Raw genomic sequence first — 22,972 nt, 5'->3', positions numbered from 1 at the left:
TTCACTTTGAAAAGGTTGCATTGTTTTTCCCTCTTTGGCTAGAAACTCTTTGACCTTATCTACTGGAGCCCTGTTCTCCCCGTCCCCCCACCCCACCCCAAGTGAGATCTGGGGGTAGGCTGTAAATATGCTACTGGTGCTACCTTTACCTGTTGGCTCACAGGGGCCTGAGCCTCCGCCACGGGAGCCCGGGGTGATATAAAATAGTAATGGTGCAGTGCCTCCACCTGTGAGGGATCCTAGCGTAGTGGGAGGAGCCCCTCACAGGACCCAATCACAATAATCACACGCTTGGTATAAAACAACAATACCTTTACTGTCAACATATATCTTAACACTCTAATATGGTTACTAATAATACAAATACCCACACACCTCGCCCGGTTGTAACCCACCAATAGTCCCCACTCTGTCCACAGTCCCCAAAGTACCATATGAGGCCTTCAGGCACTCTACCTCCCAAGTGTCCACAAGGATAGCCCCCTCCCCTTAGGCGTGATCAGCGCCGTTACTGTACAGTGTGTTGGTGCACTTTTGTGGAACGGTACCTGCCGGGTGTGTCCACACACGGGCGCGCTGATGAAGGAAAGCAAGGGGATCCGCCGATCCACGATATCCTCCGCCGTGTGGAACGCCTTCCACTGGAGTGACCACCACAGTGACATCCTCTCTCTCAGTCCAGTAGTCTGGTCCCAGACTATGGGCAGCAGGTTGCTCCGCGAAGCAGCTGTGGCCCTGTACTTACTAGCACTAAAGAGCAGGTCCCTACCTAATGGGCCTGTCCCTATAGCAGCCACAATCTAAAGGTGAGCTGGGCCTAGCTGGGGCTTAGGGGATCTCTGTCCTAGTGCAGAGGGTCACAGACCCCTGCACCTATACACCGTCTCCTATCTGTGTCCCAGCTCCAACTAATTATCCTTCCCCAGCACGCCAAATGTAACTCTTTCCTCAGGGGAAGCTATAAGCCCTATTGGCTGCTGTGGCCTCACATGGTTAGCAGCCCCAGTGGCTGCTGGGTGTGGTAATCCCCGCGGAACCTATTTACCATTTGCGCTGCGTGTGCGATCTCGTCTGCGCATGTGTGAGTCTGCAATGGCCGCCGCTGCACTCATATGCGCATGCGCAATCTTGTAATGGCCGTTGCGCATACTTCTGCGCATGCACGAACACTAGTGCCAATCCCAACATGGCCGCCGGAACTCCTGGGGCAACATGGCCCATGCGCTAGCCCAACAAACATTGTGGCGCCCTGGAGCAGCTGCCACTGAGAGCTCCCAGCCACGCGATCGCCCCCGCAGCTCCCAGACAGCAGTGGAGGTGGGGGTAGGGGGGTAACTGGAGACCGGGGGACCAGGGCTACACTACTATAGTGACATTAGCGGGGTTGCTAGTGTAGCCCCCTTCTAAAACCAGGCCCGTTTTAGCATGCAGACTAGGGCAGCACTCTGGCAGTGTATGGGGTTAAACCCATTACACGTGATCCTACATGTGAGCAGTCCCAGGGATAGGCTATGATGTTGCAGATCCCAGGCACATGAGGCATGACTCCGAGCTAGGAAAGTTCTGTTAGGCCATGTGACTGGTAGGGTGAGGCCTTTGTAATATCCAGTATTGCCTAGAGACAGAGAAGGGGTATGGTTGACACCCCCTGGGTATAAGAGGTGGGGACTCACCCTAGAGAAAGTGTGCTGGGGCAGACTGTGCTAAGTGCCCGACGCAACAGAGATTCCCATGCTGCAGGGAGCAGGGCCATAGCCAGGTTTAAGTAGGGACCTGGGGCTGAGCCCACTCCACTCCTATCCACGGTTAAGTTGGGTCCTTTGAGGAACTACAGGCAAAGGGGGAACTACTGCATGAAAGAGATACTGAAAGCCTGTCCTGTCTATGCTGTTTGGTATGCTGATCCGGCTGATAATAAAGCAAGCATCCTGTTAAAAGTTCCTGGCGCCCTTTCTACTTATTCTACTGCTCACTTCAGCCTTGGTCTGGATCCACTGGAGAAGCCCTGAGACCAAAGGTAAAACTGACTGAGCTACACTACGCTGAAGCAGGTATAAATCCTATTTGCAGTGCAAGCAAGAGACTGATGGTGTGTACACCCTACCTTCTGCAGCCGGGTGGGGGTAAGGGTGTTACATTGGCGCTGCCAACGTGGGGCTTGAGGAGTGGATTACCTTTGTGCACTGGCCAGAGGAGTGAAGGAACTGTGGGGGTCCGCGTTTGGAACTTTTGGGACCCAATAATTGTTTTACCATGCTGGGGCTACCTTCCAGGCAGCAGGTTTATCAGTGGGCACTGAGAAGCAAGCTACCTGTCATCCACGCCGTAGTCATAGGTCAAATTCCGCTAAGTTCCAAGGAAAATGATATACGCATAGAACTTAAGCAGTTCCCAAGTTTATCCAAAGCCAGGAAATGCGGAGAGTTCTGGGGATGTAAATGGAGTGTTGTACTAATTAACGTAGGCTGTGACTTATGGGAAGAGGAACGCCCCGTGGGTCTGTATTTTGATGGAGCTATGCCTGGAGGATGTCCCCTCATATATCCTGAGATTCCTGTACCACAAGGGTTAGATGCCCTGCTACCGTCGCTGATGGCGCCCCTACAGAACCCAGGGGGAGAACAAGGTACCTACCCTTCCTATGTCCCCCAGTAAAGAGGCGGTTGCTAGGCTGGATTCATCCATCGCAGAATGCCACGCAGAGGAGGACGCCGTGCCACCAAGGACACCTCATCTGATCAAGGATTCTGCCGTTCCTGTTCTTCTCCTTGTGGAAGCTGCTGCTGCTGTCCCAGAGTAGTCCGTCGCAGAGGGCAGTTTACCTGTGATGATGGTGCTGTCCGAGGCATCACCTGTTTTTGTTCCAGTGAGGATCCTGTCTTTGGTGTTTCAGCGGCGCTGATACGGATCCGTTTTTGTTGCGGTGCAGAGAGCTCAAGGAGGCCCGTGAGCCTGGCGCTGGTGTCTGCAATCCCAGAGGACAGATCGCAAGTGAGTATGAGAGCGGGACAGTTATTGCTTGCTACGGCTGCTGGGACTGTGTGCCAGGACTCTTTGGTTACTCTGGCGCTGGAGGCAACCGCACCCTCGGAGAACCAGGACATTGGTGAGCAGGACAGTCTTGGTAAATGTAAGCCTGATAAAGTAAATGTGTCCCATAATGTGTCCCAGAAAAATAAGCGTGTTGATGAAAATGTGTTCCCCAATGTATCCCAGCAATGTATGGTTAAAAACATGTCTGCTGATTCTATGCCTGATGCCAGTGAGACAGGGATAGCACTTAAATGGTGGGATTCCCAGTTCCAAGGTTATGTTCCCCTTTTCATAGTAAGGCGGGGAGCTAGAGTACAACATTGGTGGGAGAAAGGTAAATTTACACCTGACCAGGCTGCAGCCATTAGTAGCAAAGGTACAATGAGTGTGGGGAAGACAGAGCTGTAACCCCAGGGAGTCAGGGTAGTGTTGAGCCAGACAGCTCTAATGACTGTAAACCTGCTGCAGTGGAGTGAAGACAGAACTGCATCCCCTGTGTTAGGTGGGGTGTGCAAATCTTTAACTCCCATACTGTCAGTGCCACCCATAGAGTTAGTGACTCAGACATGCATTGATGAGGATGTACCTATTGAGGTTGTGCTTAGACCTAATGTGAAGAAATTGGGTGAGGCTGTATCCAAGCAGGAGGCTGAGATACTGTGCCCCAGTATTAAAGGATGTGAGAGGGACAGAGATCTTTCTTCAGGTCTGAAAGAAGCAGTTCCTGAGGCTAATGTTATAGGTGAGGAGCCCTTGTGCTGGGTGCTGCCAGGACAAGCCTGTACTACCAACCTAGCCAAACCTAGCAGAGCAGACAACGTTTTCATGCAAAGGAATAGAGGATTTCATGGGGATGATTTTCAGCATTTGCCAGAACCCTTAATGCTGAAGGATAATGTATGTGCAGGGTTGCAGAGTGCTCTTTGTAGGAGGTAACAGAATTATCTGTGATCAGTAAAATTGTCCCTGATTTGAAATGGTGGGAGCCAGGAAAATCACCTATGTGTTTATTACCAGATAAGGCCCCACTAGTCTGGGGGGGATAGTTAGGAAGCACTATCCTGTTACCATGTATATGCTTCAGCACCTGGTATGTGGCTGTATACATTGGTTTTTCTTTAGAGAAGGGACCTGTTACATAATGTGATGTTGTATCTTTGTATTATGGTGACTGTATTTTTATTATATACTAGCTGAGAGACCCGGCGTTGCCCGGGATGTAAATGCGTAATAGGTAGTATTATTTGTAAATCGTGGAACAATAGGTGAGTATTTGTTGTAAAGGTTGGATAATAATGTTGAAAAGAAAGATGAAAAGGGGAGCGGAGGGCGGGGGGAAAAGGGGAGCGGAGGGGGGGGGAAAGGGGAGCGGAGGGGGGGGGAAAGGGGAGCGGAGGGGGGGGGAAAGGGGAGCGGAGGGGGGGGGAAAGGGGAGCGGAGGGGGGGGGAAAGGGGAGCGGAGGGGGGGAAAGGGGAGCGGAGGGGGGGGAAAGGGGAGCGGAGGGGGGGGGAGAAAGGGGAGCGGAGGGGGGGGGGAAAGGGGAGCGGAGGGGGGGGGAAAGGGGAGCGGAGGGGGGGGGAAAGGGGAGCGGAGGGGGGGAAAGGGGAGCGGAGGGGGGGGGAAAGGGGAGCGGAGGGGGGGGAAAGGGAGCGGAGGGGGGGGAGAAAGGGGAGCGGAGGGGGGGGGGAAAGGGGAGCAGGAGGGGGGGGGGAAAGGGGAGCGGAGGGGGGGGGGAAAGGGGAGCGGAGGGGGGGGGGAACGGGGGGAGCGGAGGGGGGGAAAGGGGAGCGGAGGGGGGGGGAAAGGGGAGCGGAGGGGGGGGGAAAGGGGAGCGGAGGGGGCGGAGGGGAAAGGGGGAGCGGGGGGGGGAAAGGGGAGCGGAGGGGGGGGGGAAATGGGAGCGGAGGGGGGGGGAAAGGGGAGTGGGGGGGGAAAGGGGAGCGGGGGGGGAAAGGGGAGCGGAGGGGGGGAAGGGGAGGGGGGGGAAAGGGGAGCGGGGGGGGAAAGGGGAGCGGGGGGGGAAAGGGGGAGCGGAGGGGTGGGGGAAAGGGGAGTGGGGGGGGGAAAGGGGAGCGGGGGGGGAAAGGGGAGCGGAGGGGGGGGAAAGGGAGCGGAGGGGGGGAAAGGGGAGCGGAGGGAGCGGAGGGGGGGGGGGAAAGGGGAGCGGAGGGGGGGGGGAAAGGGGAGCGGAGGGGGGGGGGAAAGGGGAGTGGGGGGGGAAAGGGGAGCGGGGGGGGAAAGGGGAGCGGAGGGGGGGGAGGGAAGCGGAGTGGGGGGGGAAAGGGGAGCGGGGGGGGGAAAGGGGAGCGGAGGGGGGGGGGAAAGGGGAGCGGGGGGGGAAAGGGAGCGGGGGGGAGGGGGCGGAGGGGGGGAAAGGGGAGCGGAGGGGGGGGGAAAGGGGAGCGGAGGGGGGGAAAGGGGAGCGGAGGGAGCGGAGGGGGGGGAAAGGGGAGCGGAGGGGGGGGAAAGGGGAGCGGAGGGGGGGGGAAAGGGGAGTGGGGGGGGAAAGGGGAGCGGGGGGGGAAAGGGGAGCGGAGGGAGGGGGGGGAAAGGGGAGCTGGGGGGGGAAAGGGGAGCGGGGGGGGGAAGGGGAGCGGAGGGGGGGGAAAGGGGAGCGGAGGGGGGGGAAAGGGGAGCGGAGGGGGGGAAAGGGAGCGGAGGAGCGGAGGGGGGGAAAGGGGAGCGGAGGGGGGGGAAAAGGGGAGCGGAGGGAGCGGAGGGGGGGGGGAAAGGTGAGCGGGGGGGGGGGAAAGGGGAGCGGGGGGGGAAGGGGAGTTGGGGGGGAGTGGGGGGGAAAGGGGAGTGGGGGGGGGGAAAAGGGGAGTGGGGGGGGGGAAAGGGGAGTGGGGGGGGGAAAAGGGGAGTGGGGGGGGGGGGAAAGGGGAGTGGGGGACGGGGTGGAGAGCAGTGGGCATATGTATTGTCATAATTTATGTATGTGCATGTCCCCCCCCCCTCCGTGCGTCCGTCCCCCTGCTGGTTCGGCTGGTGGCCCCCCCCCCCGTTCCCCGTGACTCGGTCCCCCCCCCTCCCCGTGACTCGGTCCCCCCCTCCCCGTGACTCGGTCCCCCCCTCCCCGTGACTCCGTCCCCTCCTCCCCCGTGACTCCGTCCCCTCCTCCCCGTGACTCCCCCCCCTCCTCCCCGTGACTCCCCCCCCCCGTTCCCTGTTACTCGCGGCTCACCCCCCCCCCGTTCCCTGTGACTCGCGCTCCCCCCCCCCCCGGCGCCCGCTTTGTCCCCTGATGTGCCGTCCGGCAGAGTGAGGCGTGCAGGCGGCGGCAGGAAGCGCCTTGTGTGGGCCTGTGTGGGCCTGAGGCGCAAGGGTCTGGCTGAGTGAGGCGTGCAGGCGGCGGCAGGAAGCGGCCTGTGTCGGCCTGAGGCGCGAGGGTCCGTCTGAGTGAGGCGTGCAGGCGGCGGCAGGAAGCGCCCTGTGTGGGCCTGAGGCGCAAGGGTCTGGCTGAGTGAGGCGTGCAGGCGGGCGGCAGGAAGCGGCCTGTGTCGGCCTGAGGCGCGAGAGTCCGTCTGAGTGAGGCCGTGCAGGCGGCGGCAGGAAGCGCCCTGTGTGGGCCTGTGTGGGCCTGAGGCGCGAGGGTCTGGCTGAGTGAGGCGTGCAGGCGGCAGCAGGAAGCGCCCTGTGCGCCTGAAATAGGAGAGTTACTGGCGCCATAAGCTGAGACGGGACGCGCAGTGCTGTGACTTACCTGAGGGGGAGGTAGCGCCGGGGAGGTAGGGAGCGGCTGGGGTAGGAGGGCCGCGCTTCCCGTCCGGAGCCGGTGCAGGGCGGCGCACGTGATGGGGGGGGGTGTGTGTGTGTGTGTGTGTGTGTGTGGCCCGTCACTCTGCCTCAGGCCAATGAGAGGTGTGCGGGGGCGGGCGGCCCAAGGGACCAATGAGATTTCCCCTAGGGACACCGGACAGGCAGGCAGGCATACAGTGCTTTCACTAATATAGTAAGATTTGTGCCTTGTTGGTATCTTTTGTGATGCTATGCCAAACGTTGCCTCGCACGCGGCCGGCGAGATTATTTGCCCTGGGGAGAGTTTTGCCCCCCTACTAAAACCAGGTCCATTTTAGCATGCAGGCTAGGGCAGCACTCTGGCAGTGTAGGGGTTAAACCCATTACACATGGTCCTGTATGTGAGCAGTCCCAGAGATAGGCTACAATGTTGCAGATCCCAGGCACATGAGGCATGACTCAGAGCTAGGAAAGATCTGGTAGGTCATGTGACTGGTGGGGTGAGGCCTTTGAAATTTCCAGTTTCGCCAGAGACAGAGAAGGGGAAAGGTTGACACCCCCTGGGTTTAAGAGGTGGGGACCCACCCAAGAGAGAGTGTGCTGGGGCAGACTGTGCTAAGTGTTCGGCGCAACAGAGATTCCCATGCTGCAGGGAGCAGGGCTATAGCCAGGTTTAAGTAGGGACCTGGGGCTGAGCCTACTTCACTCCTATCCAGGGTTAAGTTGGGTCCTGGGAGGAACTGCAGGCAAAGGGAGAACTACTGCATGAAAGAGATATTGAAAGCCTGTCCTGTCTATGCTGTTTGGTATGCTGATCCTGCTGACAATAAAGCAAGCATCCTGTTAAAAGTTCCTGGCGCCCTTTCTACTTATTCTACTCCTCACTACAAGCATGGCCTGGATCCACTGGAGAAACCCTGAGACCAAAGGGAAACCGACTGAGCTACACTACGCTGAAGCAGGTAGAAATCCTGTTTGCAGTGCAAGCAAGAGACTGATTGTGTGTACACCCTACCTTCTGCAGCTGGGTGGAGGTGGGTGTTACACTAGGGATAACGGGGGAACTATGCCGTGTAATGATATTCCACATAGCATTTTCTTCTGGCCCTGCTACACTGTTGGGCACCCTGGGAGGATGAAGACTTTGAGCACACACAGTATAAATGTATCTCTGATATCATAGCATAACACTTTCCCCTTTACTTGTGTCCTTTCCCCACAGTTAAACTGTTGCAAGCACCTCATTGGTGGCCATGTCATCAACTGTGTCAGGGATCCATGTTAATAGAAAGGCTTTATCACAATTGAAGCCTTCCCTGTTGGGCTGAGTCCCCACTGGTGCTGACCTCGCTATGCGCTTGGCTCGCTTACCTCTGTGAATGGTAATCCTCCCGCTCACGCTGTGCACTCGTGCGTAGGCACGCACGCTCTCCCGAGCTTTGTGCTTGGGGAGACAAGAGAGCTATACTTTTGGGCTCAGAGCAAGGTCACATGACCCTGCTCTGACCAATGGGAAGAGAGAGGGCGTGTTCCAATGTCCTGTCACTTCACAACATGGAATTTAGCGGAGGGGGAGCAGAGAGAAGTGGAAGGGGGGAAACGGAGGGAGGAGGAGGGGAAACGGAGCGAGGAGGGAAAGGGAGAGGGAAGGGAGAGAGAGGGGGCAGGGGGAGAGGGAGGGGGGAGAGGGAGGAGGGAAGGGAGAGAGGGAGGAGGGAAGGGGGGAGAGGGAGGAGGGAAGGGGGGGAGAGGGAGGAGGGAAGGGGGGAGAGGGAGGAGGGAAGGAAGGGGGGAGAGAGAGGAGGGAAGGAAGGAGGGGGAGAGGGAGGAGGGAAAGGAAGAGAGAAGGGGAAGGGAGAGAGTGGGGAGAGAGAGAGGAGGGAAGGGGGGAGAGAGAGGAGGGAAGGGGGAGAGAGAGGAGGGGAGGGGGGAGAAGGGGGAGGGGGGAGAAGGGGGAGGGAGGAGGGGAGAGGGAAGGGGGAGAGAGAGGAGGGAAGGGGGGAGAGGGAGGAGGGAAGGGGAGAGGGGGGAGAGAGAGGAGGGAAGAGGGGGAGAGAGAGGAGGGACAGGGGAGAGAGGAGGGAAGGGGGGAGAGGGGGAGAGAGGAGGGAAGGGGGAGGGAGGGAAGGGGGGCGAGGGAAGGGGGAGAGGGAGGAGGGAAGGGGGGAGAGGGAGGAGGGAAGGGGGGAGAGGGAGGAGGGAAGGGGGAGAGAGGAGGGAAGGGGGTTAGAGGAGGCAAGAGGGGAGGGAAGGGGGGAGAGAGGAGGGGGGTTGGGAATGAGAGGGGCACTGGAGAGAGAGGGCACAGGAGGGCGGGAGAGAGAGAGAGCAATGGGGGGGAGAGAGCAATTGGGGGGGGGAGAGGAGGGAAGGGGGTAGAGAGAGGAGGGGAAGGGGTAGAGAGAAAATGGAGACAGAGAGACAGAGACACACAAACAGACACACAGAGAGACAGACACAGAGACAGCCCTATATAGCCATGCCACCTCCATAATAGCCACGCCCCCCTGCTCCTGCTCTAAAAATATTGCAGGACACCCGATTGCTCATACTTGGAGAGCTGATGACGTCACCGCTCTCAAGCATGAGTGAGCTCAGCGGCAGCGTGGCCGCAGCCTTACCAGTCACTCAAAATGGCCGCACTCATCGTGGCTAGATACTTTATATAAACAGCAGGGGGCGCTGTGTTGTGAAAGTCTCCTTAGTTAAGTCAAGAACATTCCAGAACCATCTAGAGTTGAGTGGGGGTAAATGTGTATCTTATCGTCTGACCTTTACTATTAATGAGGGCAGGATTTGTGTGTTAGCTACTCTAAAAGAGAATCTCAGCAGTGCCTCCAATGTAACCTCTCTTTATTTCCCAAGATGTATAATATCTGTACACTAGGAAGTGGGCCCGAGTCCACGCACTGTATACCATAAGAGAAACTGTTCAGCCAGCCAGAAACCAGGCTGGGGTCGGACAATGTAGCGAGATACGGGTATTTAGAATAACAACACTTAATATATGAGAAGCACATAAATCTCTCACCGTGGCCCTCAGAATCGGAGGGCCATAAACAACACTTATGGCAGTCACCCAGAGAGAAGAGTATGCACCTCTCTATGCAATTGTCACACAGTGTCTCTTATGCAGTCCCATGGCTCAGGTGCTAGCTAATGAGCCAATGTTGGTGCCGACACAGTGTCGCAGCTCCTATGGAAGTATTGATGTATTTATAGGTGCAGGCCTGTTACTTCGCAAACAATGGCAGTAGCTGTGTATGTTGCAAAAGGATACTGAAGTGCCATAGGGGTGATCCCATGGAGGTGTTTTCACTTGGTCTACACTTTGCTACGGGACCCCGCGCTTACACGGGTCCCCTTATACACAGATGATGTATTCACCTGGATCGTACCAGCTACCTGACACATGATGTTGTGATAGACTAGGAAATCTGTGCCACCGTGCTGTATCTCTCGCCAGGCTCCTCTGGAAACATGTTCTCTCTTTCTCTCTCCTTGCGGGTCTCTGTCCTGCTCCTCTCTACCTATATCTCTCCTAATCCCTCCTTCCGTAATGTCATCTTCTTGGAATCCTATCATCTCAATCCTTTCCTTGGTTCATAGTCATTGGCTGGAGGGCATGTCCATCAACATATTTGTGTGTTCATATGGGTGTTGCATTATGATTTTTCCCTTTTGGCAACCCGAACACTTAAAGCAGCAATCCCTCCCAGAAGCCTATGAGTATAATGCCTATACTGTTAGTGTCTTGTCCTCTGAACATGACCTTCTATTCTTTAATTAATATATATATATATATAATTTCTGGGTATGCACCTTAACCCTGGCTGTGCTCAAAGCTGTGACCATGCAGCAAGCTTAAGCCTATAGGGAACCATGTTAAAAATGGTTATTGAGGCAAAAAGTGACACTGTGTTCTCATTTGCATGTCATTTCCCAGAATCCCTTGCTGCAGTGGAAGTGCTGTATGCTGGGTGATAATGGGGAAAGGCGGGGTTGCAGACCTGCCTAAGACATGCAGATGAGCATACAGTTATATTTGCATATATATATATATATATATATATATATATATATATATATATATATATATATATATATATATATTCTGAGGTAACCTTTAGACTCCAAAGGGCTGGGCTCTCTGGGGAGAGCTTAATTTTAATCCCCCGGTCACCTAATATTTAAAAAAACATATATCTTGAATAAAACATCAGATTAAAAAAATAAAAATAGATTTGGAAAGACAAAGTAAAAAAATGGCGATCAGCGCAGACTGCTGCTTTAACATGAGCATGGCCTCCTAGGTTTTTATCGCCAACTAATTATAATCATAACTAGATAGTCAGAAATAGCAGCAGACGGATGTCGGCTCATTTGTTACTGACATTCCATGCACCTCATTATCTTGTCAAGATGTTAGCATAAAGATTGATGTGAAGTGCTGTACAATCAATTTTAAGCAGTAATATGCCGTTTTTAATGATTGCCATTATGGCAATTATTTGAGCTAAAGCAAATTATGGACATCACTTCCAAACTGTGAAATCAGAGCTGTGCATCCCTTCATGGATGAAGCCTTCCAAATGCATATTCATTTAATTAGCTGTTGGAGGAAGCAAACTGAAATAGAACAAAAGTACATAAGTTTTTTTTCCATTAACACTGGTGTGTGTGTGTGTGTGTGTGTGTGTGTGTGTGTGTGTGTGTGTATGTGTGTGTGCGTGTGTGTGTCTCTCATTCCGCACACACTATTACTCCGGGGAGTTTACAACAAGTCTCACTTGATGAAGATTCCAAAAATAGCACACAGATTTAATCCAAGAAGGGTCAGAACTCCCCCCCCCACAAAAATGCACTCAATGCCAATATAATCAGTGTTCTGGCACAAATGGCCCAAAAAGTAAATACCTCCTATAGGTCAATACCGTAACCACTGAGGGGTAGATAAAATAAGAACCAAAATAATACATTTTTATTAACATCAAATAATTAATACTAAATATGATTGAAAAATATCATTAAAATTCCCCGTAGTGGAGTAGTGGTAGAGAACAAAAATTAGTATAGCAGGGTTCCCACTGGGCCCCCTTACCTCCACTTGCGTGTGCGCACCCAGATGAGGTGCGGGCGGCACTGCGGGGGCTGTAGAGCGGCGAGTGAATCACCGGAGGCTCCAGCGGCGCCCCTTAAAGAGCGCCGATTTCTTGATTGAGATGGCGCGCATGCACAGTATAGGCACACAAAGTGGCCATTAGAGCAATAGGCTCCGCAAGGGACTACAAGCCTCATAATGCATAGGGGCTGTAAGACACAAGGCGCAAACCCGCTGTGGCAGGATGACCGTGGTTAGTGAGGAGACAACACGACTCTTCTGGTGAAATAATATGCTGGTGGATTTATTTGTCCAAAAGTGTAGCCAAAGCAATGGGTACTCTGTCCCTTTAAGTGCAATAAACGTAAACAAAAACCTATCCCCGGTCGGGGAACTGACTAAACAAAAGTGCAGGCTATCTACCTGGCTGGCTAGCTAACCTAGTCCAGCCCAACAATGTTCAACAATACCAGTTGGCTCCTTACCTGGGAGCTTTATTCCCCCTTGGGACAGGATCAATCCGAGCAACCTGTGTCTGTCTGTCAATACTCCTCTGTCTTCTCTCTGTGCCTGAGAGAGACTGCTGCTCCAGAGGCATTTCCTCTTCCTGTTTTAAAGCAGGTGAGCTAGCTTAATTTGAATCACCTGTGGACTGCTTAATAAGCTGGGTTAACCCCTCGTTTCATTGAAAGCAGGCATACTGCCATCCTACTAATGTATACAGAGTCAATGACCCTGTCACACCGCCAATAGGGCTGTAGCATTCTCCCTGCTTCCAAGAGATACATTTTGCGCGCTGAGACCACGCCAGCAGTCGGAGCTGGGACAAGAAAGGGGTAGGTTGTGTGTGCAGGAGTCTGTGACACATGCACTAGACCAGATAACCCCCTGTTAGGCCCCAGCTAGGCCCCGACTCCCACATAGCTTGTGGTTGCTATAGGGACTTGCCCGTAGACAGGAAAACTGCCCCACTTAGCACTATCAGTGTCAGGGACACAGTGAGAGGCTGCACGGTGCATGCGATCCAGAGCCAGACCATAGAGATAAAGCTAGGATGTGGGTGCGTTGGCCTTAGGTGATCTGGTACCAGATCACCCATCTATACAGAGACTCTCTTCATGGTGGGACAGTCCCTGCGGGATCCACCCAATGTACAGGCGGAGGTACTGTTCTCTAATCCTGCAGCCCAAAAATAATTTTAAATTGGAATCAATCATGCGTATAGAACTTTCCAGAAAATAACGATCTCTGATGCAAGAATGTGACACATCTCATAACAAACATCTCTCCCTATAACCACTCCCCATGTTACCCAACTCATGCTTGGGGCATTTAATATCTCGCAACAGAGCCCCCTAAAACTAACCATACTTTGAAGATAAACACAAAGTGCATTTGTGTGGGCTATCCTTCCTCTAAATTACAATTCCCGGCACCTACTTAATGTCGCCCAGCCACTCCAAATATTAGCATAGCTCTCCCACACTGCATTCTTACTTCAGGGAGTGGTAACATCAAGCTAAATCAGCGTTAGCAAGGGTCTCCCAGGTTAACTACTTTAAGGGGCAGTCACTTGTAGTCAATGTCAGATCAACTGGCTTGTTTGTTTTTTCTTACAGTAATTCCAAGTGTCTTGTTGCATCCAGTGGACAGATCTGTACATTAGAACTGCAACCATTTCTTTTAACTGAAAGCACATGTTGTGATGAAGTTTACATCGGTTTAAACTTTAACCTAAGAGTGAATGCATATTTATTTTATTTTTTAAGGTTTTTTTTTTTTTTTTTTACTTCAAAATTCTTTAAAAAAATATTTGTGTTTTCAGCATAAGATTCATGATTTGCGTAGAATAAGGTCCATAAAAGAAACTCCAGCAAGGAAAACCAATGTCCAATTTTGAATTCAGAGCATGAAGTATCAAAGAAATCCTTGCTTTTTTATAATGTGCCATAGTCTCATCCTCTTCATGTTTCTGCTTCCGGACACTTGTTAATACTACGACCTGCGTGTAGCATGGAGTAGTTAAGTACTTGGTTATAACGGAAGATTTCAGAATTCCACTTTTCCCTTGATTTCAGTGATTAAGTGTATGTGATCAAGCATTTCAAAGAATCACAATAGCAACCATGATCAAGCAGACTCAAAATATTTATTTCATATGAATATATTTATTATTTAGATTTAGGTTGTGATACCCTTTGGGGGATCATTGCAGTTCCTGGTAAAAGAAATTCTGTACACTATAATTTCATGTCTGACAAACGCATGTTTGTCCCTTAAACCAGCGGTGCGCAAACTGGGGGGCGCGTCCCCCAGGGGGGGCGGGAGATTTTGCTGGGGGGGGGCGCGGGCAGTTGCAGAAGCCCCGCGCTCTTCCCCCAGGCATTTAAATGAATGCCAGGGGATCGCGTGAGGTCCCTGAAACTATTTATTTACCTTGCTTCAGCCGGCTTGTGTTGCGTCGCCATGGCAACACGGCTTCAAATGGCGCCACGGGACGTCGCACGCGTCAAATGACGCCGCGGGTCCCTTGATGTGACGTCACATGACCTGCAGCATCATCTGACGCGGATGAAGGTAGGCGGGGGGGGGGCGCGAGAGCCGGGGGAGAGACAGGGGGGCGCATCACTAAAAGTTTGCGCTCCCCTGCCTTAAATGATATCGCAACCTAAAATGAATAGAATTTCTCCAGGGTCAACATGTCATCTAGAAGTTTGAACTGTTGTTATGTATCATTGTTTCATCCATTGAAAGGTTTTGATAGGAAGCATTCAACTGATAGAACATGTTTGGTGTAAGATAATGCATAGAAAGCAAAGCACTCTGGGGCTCCCGTATGTATCAGTCTCTCAGTTACTAAACTGGCCCCAAAACCAGCTGTCCCGTAGACTTCAATTGAATCTCAGTGATACAAAAATATTGCTTTCCCACTGCGATCCCACGTTGGTAGCCAGGTCCCCCAAATAGGGTTGTCAGGTGGCTTCTCCAAAAATACTGGACTCAATGGTGAAAGGTGCGTCAGGTCACTATGTCCAGGTAGGAAAATACCGGACACATACATGTCCAGTGTTACAGTAACTCTCATTTTTTACTGGACAGAGTATCCAAATACAGGACAGTCCAGTTCAATACCGGACACCTGGCAACCCTACCCCCAAATCTCACTGATTTGGGGCTTGGAAGTTGACATCTCTGCAAAATAAGTGAACCAGATTCACCAAAGGAGAAAACTATTCCCACAGATATTGAATTTATTTGCACCAGTTTTTCAGCCCTGGAGACCTATGAGGAATAACCTCCTTTTTCCAGTAGAGTAAAAAAAAACTACCTTCATGTAGCAGGAGAGGTGAATGTGAGACCATCTACCTACGCTTGATGAACTTGACAATGAAGTGTTAATGGATGGGTGTTTACCCGTAAAACTAATCGCCCTGGTGCTTGTCTCCTCCTAAACGAGGCCAGGGAGACAGGCTCGTCTGCTGTCAGGACAGGTGCCTGTCTGCAAAGTCGCAGCAAAAAGGAATTTTATGACGTCTTCAAAAAATAAAAAGAGATAGTTTTCTTACTTTATTTTTTTTTTAAATTTTTATTTCAAGTGTTTCCTTTGAACAAACCAGACAGCCTTTAAATTGGCAGTCCACGCCATTATTTTTTAGTAGGTCTTTTCTTGTGTCTTCCAATGCTGTTTTAAGTTTAAAAATCGAATGCTCCATTCAGGAGATATAAGCATTATGTGTCCGGAAGGTTAAAATAAAGCTCTCCTTAGAAACTCCATACAGTCTAAGGCCACGGCCATGTTAGATGCGTGCTGGCGGAAGCGCGCTGAGGCGCGCTCCCGCTCAGCACTGAGCCCCTACAGCCGCAATTAGAGCGGCTTTAGTAGGGGCTCCCCTGCGCTTCCGCGCGCTTGCGGAAGCGCAGGTCTTGGGGGAATTTAAAATTCCCCCGCTTGCCGGCGAGACAGGCCGGTCACGTGAGCGATCGCCCAATGAGGGCGAACCAGCTCCGTGACGTCACTGGCCCGCCCCTGGCCAGTGACGCGCCCGCCCCCGGCCCGCCCCCTGCCTGCCCCCTGAAGGCCCACTGACGGCGCGTGCGGTAAGCAACCGCAAGGCCAGGGAAAGCACCCGCTTTCCCTGCGCCTCAGCGAGCCAGCAGGCAGCATGGACTCGGCCTAATGGTTACTGTGACAAGACGCTAGAGCAGTGGCATTCAGCCTTTTTTTTGTTTAATAAACTCTATAATTATATTGTGACATTCTACAGCGCGTCTGAGATCACATGCACTGTAAGGAACCCCAACCCTCTCTAGTAGTGTGTCTGAGGTCAGATGCATTGTAAAGAACCCCAACCCTCTCTAATAGCGCGTCTGACATCAGATGCATTTTAAGGAACCCCAACCCTCTCTAATAGCATGTCTGAGATCAGATGCATTGTAAGGAACCCCAACACTCTCTAATAGCGTGTCTGAGATCAGGTGCATTGTAAGGAACCCCAACCCTCTCTAATAGCGCGTCTGAGATCACATGCATTGTAAGGAACCCCAACACTCTCTAATAGCGCGTCTGAGATCACATGCATTGTAAGGAACCCCAACACTCTCTAATAGCACGTCTGAGATCACATGCATTGTAAGGAACCCCAACACTCTCTAATAGCGCGTCTGAGATCACATGCATTGTAAGGAACCCCAACACTCTCTAATAGCGCGTCTGAGATCAGATGCATTGCAAATTCTTCTGTATTTGGTACAATTTTCAAATTACTTGAAAATTGAGCAGAGCCCCGGTTGAAAAACACTACGCTAAAGATTAGGAAGATCCTGATAATAATACCAATCATGATTATCACACACAAAAAACAGGACTTTCTCATGAGGCAAAATATACTAACATATGAGTACAACTGATATAGACTTCTGGGGGATGGCTGATTTAACAGAACTGTTTATACAACAATGTGTACAACTGCAAAACCAGTAAAAATACAGATAACCCCTTCAATGCCAGAGTTTTTGAGCAGTGCAATGCTTTACATTACAATTTAACCCTTCGTTGCCAGCTGGTCTCTGCAGTGAATGGGTTTACAGATGCTGCGGCTGTTAGTCGAACAAATCACAGAGCCATTTTCGTGTGCGCTGCTATATTCCACGTGGCATTAACGCGGCCAATCGTCCCAGGCACACGTGTTTATCGCGGTTGCTTTGTTTGAATTTCATGGATTCTGTTTCTTTGTATGAAATGAATGAATTGTAATGTGTACAGTACTGTGCTACTGTGTCAATTTCAGGTGTTTAAAAACCAGAACACCAAAATGCCATGTCCTGCACTCGCCTGCACTCGCATCTAAAGGCGGTACGGTTGGAAGAAATCATGCGCCATGACATAGGTGTTCGAATAATGGCCGCTGCATCTGTACATGATATTTTAAGGTGTCCGACTGGGACTTGCTCTGTATTATATTTGTCCTATTTCCGTGGCAGAAGTCAGCAGTGTATTGCTCTGCATTATATTTTAACTCCCTCAAGGAAGCTGCAATGTATTACTTTGCATTGTAAATGAACCCAGTTAGTTTAGACAGGGCCTGCAGTGACCGGTCCTGCATGATATATTAACTCCTGTGCATACCTAATTTAAGAATCCACCCTTTCCCCCCCCCCCCTATTATTACATAATGTTTATCAATTGCAGTCATTCATTTTGACTAAAATCTATAAAAAGAGAAATTGTATGACAACAGAATGCAGAATGTTAATAAAAGAATGCTTTTTGCGAAATTTATTTCTAAAGGTTTGCTACTATATTTGATGCTTTCGTTATAGATCTGTATTTTCTTACATTTTGGGTTTTTTTTGGTACCATTATGCATGTGATTCATTCCTTTATAAATATTATTGCTAATGATGATAGTAATTGACTATAATTCCTTTCATGCCGTGCATATATTCAGACACAAGTGCTGAAATGTATGTATTTATTTTATTTATAAAATGTTTTAACAGGAAGTAGAAATACATTGAGAGTGGCCTCTCGTTCTCAAGTATGTACTGCGCATAGAGTTAAGATGACAAATAATACATGGTTACAAATACATAGTTACATAAGTGAACAGGGTATACAGTATATACAAATGTCACTTGCCCCAGCCCGGTATATACAATAATTCATTTATTCATCTACTTATTCACTACCCACAAGATCAACATCAGCGGAATAATTGCAGCAGTCTCATATGTATGTTATAATAATAATAATTATAGCATGTTCTTGTATAGCGCTGCTTTTTTTACGTAACGCTTTACAGAGACATTTTGCAGGCACAGGTCCCTGCCCTGTGGAGCTTACAATCTATGTTTTTGGTGCCTGAGGCACAGGGAGATCAAGTGACTTGCCCAAGGTCACAAGGAGCCAACACCGGCAATTGAACCAGGCTCCCCTGCTTCAAACTCAGTGCCGGTCAGTGTCTTTCCTCACTGAGCCACTCCTTCTCTCCTAATGTTCTGGGAAGATGGCTCCAGACTCAAAATTGTCCTAGTGCTACAATACTGTCTCCTTGATAATATCTAGCCCCATAGAGAGAGAGCCCATAATACATTGTAAAATGTAGAGAGACATAAGGCAATTAGCAATAACAAAACATTTTCACTTGATAGTTCAATCTTTAACATATTTTCTGTCAAATCAGCAAAGCCACCAGCCCCAGGAGACGGCCGGTCTGTCCACTGACATTTTTAGTATTTCTCTCTCCGTGCCGTTTAGCATATACATAACAAGACTCCAATTTGTCCTATTTTAATATCCAGGTCTCCATGATGCAGCATAGCCCTGACAGTTTCAAAGTGAAGACATCTTTTATGCAAATGTTACTTTTAAGGAAAGTCTGCCATCCCCTGTGTCTCCACCTCTTTAGTTATCACAACAATCACTTGAATGGGCAATGAGCCGAAGTTGTGTCTCAAGTGTTTTGATAAGCCATTGATAATGAATGGGCTGGTGAGCTGCCTTCATGTATATAAGGCGTTCAGACCCCAGGGTTTCCAGTATCTGAGCACTGCAGAAAGACTTGACATCTCACAGCATCCAGCAGCCTGATAGAAGGAGAGATGATTCCTCCCCAAGTATTTCTTCTCTTCTGTGGCTTCGTTGTGGGAATGAGCAAGGCGTTTGACATTGGATTATCCACAAAGTGTGTCTCCATACCCAAAGAGATGGGCATGTGTAGTGATATCGGCTATTCAGAGATGAGGCTTCCCAACCTGTTGGGACACACCAGCATGGCAGAGGTGCTGCCAAAATCGGCCGAGTGGCAGCATCTTTTGCAAACTGGCTGCCACCCCTATGCCAGGATGTTTCTGTGCTCCCTGTTTGCTCCAGTGTGCTTGGATACGTAAGTACATTGCATCCTATGAATGAATGAATGTCTTATATAGCGCCATTAATGTACATAGTGCTTCACAGCAGTAATAGTTACAATCATATAAATAATAAGATATAAATAACACAAAGGGAAGAAGTGCTCAGACATAAAAGTTACATTTAGGAATGTAATTGGTTGGTAGGAAGAACGTACAGAGACAGTAGGAGGGACATTACTGTTTCATTACTCTTAGCGCAACAGCTGTTAGGCCTACTACACACTGCCTTGCCCTGCTCAGTAGAAGCATCTAGCCACAAAGATGTTAAAAAAAAGCTCAACTTATTTGGTAGAACCTTTATAAGTTTTATGAATCTCCCAGAAACTGCAATGTCGATTTCTTGAAGCCATATTAGTCTGGAGAATACCAGCTGTTCTTGCAGGTTTGGCACTTTTATTTTACATACACATTGTTTTCAGAGCACAAAAAATATATTATCTGGGGCACTGACTTGAGTGGTTCGAAAAGTTTTTGCATCAAGGATTCCTAGACAGGAATCATTGAAAGATATTACAAAATGTTAATGTTTTTTTTTTTAACAAACATGCCAGTTGGTTATGTATGCTGTTGTGTAAGTTATTTCAAGACACAAAATTCACCTCTTCAGACAGAAAATATCTGTAGCATGTAAAAGCTTGTGCACAACGTTGTGCAAATAAACTGTCTAATAAGTGAAATACAAGTAAGCACAACGCAAACAAACAATTAGCAGTGGCACATTTCACATCTACTGTTAAGTGTCTGCAACATTTTGCATTGTGTTATCTGACATCCTCAGCTATGTCATTTTGTGCTTGGCAACCTGCATCTCCAATTGTAAGAGCTTAAACGTACATTCATTACAAGAAAGCCCAACAATTGTCTTGTCCTTTCCACTCCATCCTTAACAGCAATTAGCTTTCATACTACTGCCCCCTAGTAATTAAACCCCTGCTTCTTTTTTTCAGAGGGTTTTGCTGAATTCCATATGGTAAACTTAGTTGAATGCATTTCCAGCACAGTTAACATTGCTCAATTCGGCAAAAGAGCAGCCAATTATAGCTCCTAATCTCCAAATATTATTAATAACATTGAATTGTTGCTGAAATACGTATTGGCAGGATCAAAATGACTGACACATTTCTCTTCCAGGTTTATTCAGCCTTGCCGTAGCATGTGTGTTGCTGTAAGAGATACCTGTGCCCCGGTCCTAGCCTGCCATGGACACTCTTGGCCTGAAAGCTTAAACTGTGACCGGTTTCCGGCCGGTGAAGATATGTGCCTGGCCACACTGAGCAAAGAGTACCAGTATACTTACAAAGGTAAGGAAGAGTCTCCTGTTTCTGACTAGGGTAATTAAGAATAACAAGGGTTTTATGAGTTCCTTCAATAATCTAAAAAAGCATAATGGTTATTAGTATTACTTATTGTTAGAAGTTTAAATATATATAGTGCTATTGCATAATAGTTGCCCAAAAACGTAGTCTAATTTTTGGCAAAGAGATACCTATTTGGAGACTGGGACTAGATCTCTTCAGATGCCAGGGTCAATTATGTTAGTGCTCTAGTAACTCTGGCCCTGTTGATGTTCTTTTTTTCAGTGTGAAAGGTCAGAAACACAATACACCAAGAAAATGAAACCGTTGTATATTTGTTTTTGTTTTTATAGAATTGCCGAAGCCGACATGCCAGGGCTGTCCGCTAATTGAAGAATCCTTTTCACACAAGACAGTGCTGGAAGCTTTCTGTGACAACAACTTTGGTAAGTGTGGTCTCATGTGTACTCTTGGCTTTGAAAGTAATTTATGTGATAAAAAAAGAAAATGCTTCAGATCACTCCATCACTGGACTGGCTACAACTGCATATCAATAAGTGGTCACCCTATAGTTATAACAAAGCAGAATGACGCTTTGCAGAGCCTTCTGACTCTGAAAGTAGTTCATGTGACATTAAATGGAATATGCTTCAACCTCAAGCAACTAATGCATTACAATAAAAAGACCTGCCACACAGACCTCAAACTATAATGTGATTACAGTTGTTCCAAGTCAGAATTCCACCATTGAAAATACATTTTCTACACTCTTTAAAGTCTAACTACTGTAAGTCCTTGACATTTGTGATTATGTAAATATTTGTACAAAATGTATATTGCTGCAGCGATGTAAATAACACAGGTGTGTGTCTTCTTGTCCCCTCAGCTGTGAAAGTGAAATTGGCAAAAAGGAAGACATCATCAGGACTTCATGAATACGAGACAGAAGGCCAGGTTGAGTTTATTAATCAAGGACTGCTCCTCCCGTATGACACACGGAACATGATTCAACAGTGGCTGCTTATCAATGAGAATTGCGCCCAGAGGCTGACACGTAATACTAGATCCATGGTTTACATCATCGCTGGTGACATACAGCAGGGCAAGGTTGTGGTCAACAGGATCTTCCACTGGCAGAAGAAGGACTCTCAGCTGACATTGGCCACTAGGAAGTGGAGGCACCATAAGTGTTGATATCATTCATTATTGATATTCTAATTTGTAAATATTCAATGCACTCTTTTCTACCAGGACACAATGTAAATAGATATATATTGTAAATGTAAAGAGTTATTATGACAGGCGGCGTTTGTGGTTTGTGAGAAATGGTTATGTATTATGCACACACATATCCACTGCCGTATGCAAAATGACCAAATTGTAGCAGATTACTATATGACGTGTGTAAATTGTGAAAAATGTGACTAAAAAATTATAATATTTATCATTGTTGTTTCATGTGTTTTCAGTTTGGGCATGGTGGGATTACAGTGTGCAAAATGTCTTTATATTTTCACAGCTGCATAAAATAATTATGCATTCTGGCTTTTGACACACAAAAGAAACGTTTCTTGTCCCGAGTATTACTTACCTTCACAAATAGTAGATAATTGGTGGTTACATCAAATACGTCATTCTTTTCAAAGAGATTGCATGTCATTTCTTCTCTCTTTCTACTGGAAATGTCCTCCTCCTGGTGTTATCCTATCTCTTGGTGTTATCCTATCTTCCAACTCTCTTAGCTTTGCTGCCAGTATTTATCCAAAGGAAATCCCCTAGTCAGTCTTACTATTCCCAGCACCATGACCGAAAGTTGCGTTACATGTGTCCTTTACATGCTTGGTTTATCTGGCATGATGTCACACCTCCTTATTATACATATAAGGAACTACTCCAGCTATTATCATATATGGTTGCATCATCTTACCAACAGTTGTTTGGTGCAACTCAATATGACTTGCTGCCTTTCAGATAACCCAAGACTGCTATCATCTAACAATAAATCTAAACACAATCTATCTCTTTTGCTTATGTAGCCCTCTTTCCCCCCCCTTAAGTGAGATTGAGGTGGGTAGGTGTGTCTGACTACTTATCAGTGTGGTGCTATACCTGTTTGGCAACCAGGAGAGCTGAGCTTCCGCCACGGGGAACCTGGGGTATGTACTTACACTCGGTGCAGCGCCTCCACTGATGAGGGATCTCAACGGGGTGAGAGTGTGCCCTCACCAGAACAACCATACAGTAAATACACACCGTGTGAATAAACAGTATTTACTGAGCATAACCTGTAACTCCAATAACACCTCTTTGCATAACATCAAAACAATATATCAATAACAGTGCATCACTCTGAATGCATACCATCCCCCCCACCCACATGTCCATCATCAC

The 22,972-nt window shown here is 49.1% G+C and overlaps 1 protein-coding gene across 1 annotated transcript in view; it reads left to right on the top strand.

The window, feature by feature from the left end:
- The window catches only part of LOC142494381 (secreted frizzled-related protein 2-like), a 48,733-nt gene extending 26,733 nt beyond the window's left edge, over positions 1-22,000 (top strand). The window contains exons 2-5 of the mRNA XM_075598929.1: positions 18,675-19,258; positions 20,418-20,587; positions 20,935-21,027; positions 21,468-22,000. Of these exons, the coding sequence (XP_075455044.1) occupies positions 18,975-19,258; positions 20,418-20,587; positions 20,935-21,027; positions 21,468-21,775 (855 nt within the window). The 5' untranslated portion in view covers positions 18,675-18,974 and the 3' untranslated portion in view covers positions 21,776-22,000. The remainder of the gene's footprint in view (positions 1-18,674; positions 19,259-20,417; positions 20,588-20,934; positions 21,028-21,467) is intronic.
- The last annotated feature ends 972 nt before the right edge of the window (positions 22,001-22,972 follow it).

This window comes from Ascaphus truei, chromosome 5 (genome assembly GCF_040206685.1).
Source record: "Ascaphus truei isolate aAscTru1 chromosome 5, aAscTru1.hap1, whole genome shotgun sequence".
Taxonomy (NCBI): Eukaryota; Metazoa; Chordata; class Amphibia; order Anura; family Ascaphidae; genus Ascaphus; species Ascaphus truei.
Note: the sequence above shows the minus strand (reverse complement) of the source record. Positions and strands in the feature narration are given on the sequence as shown.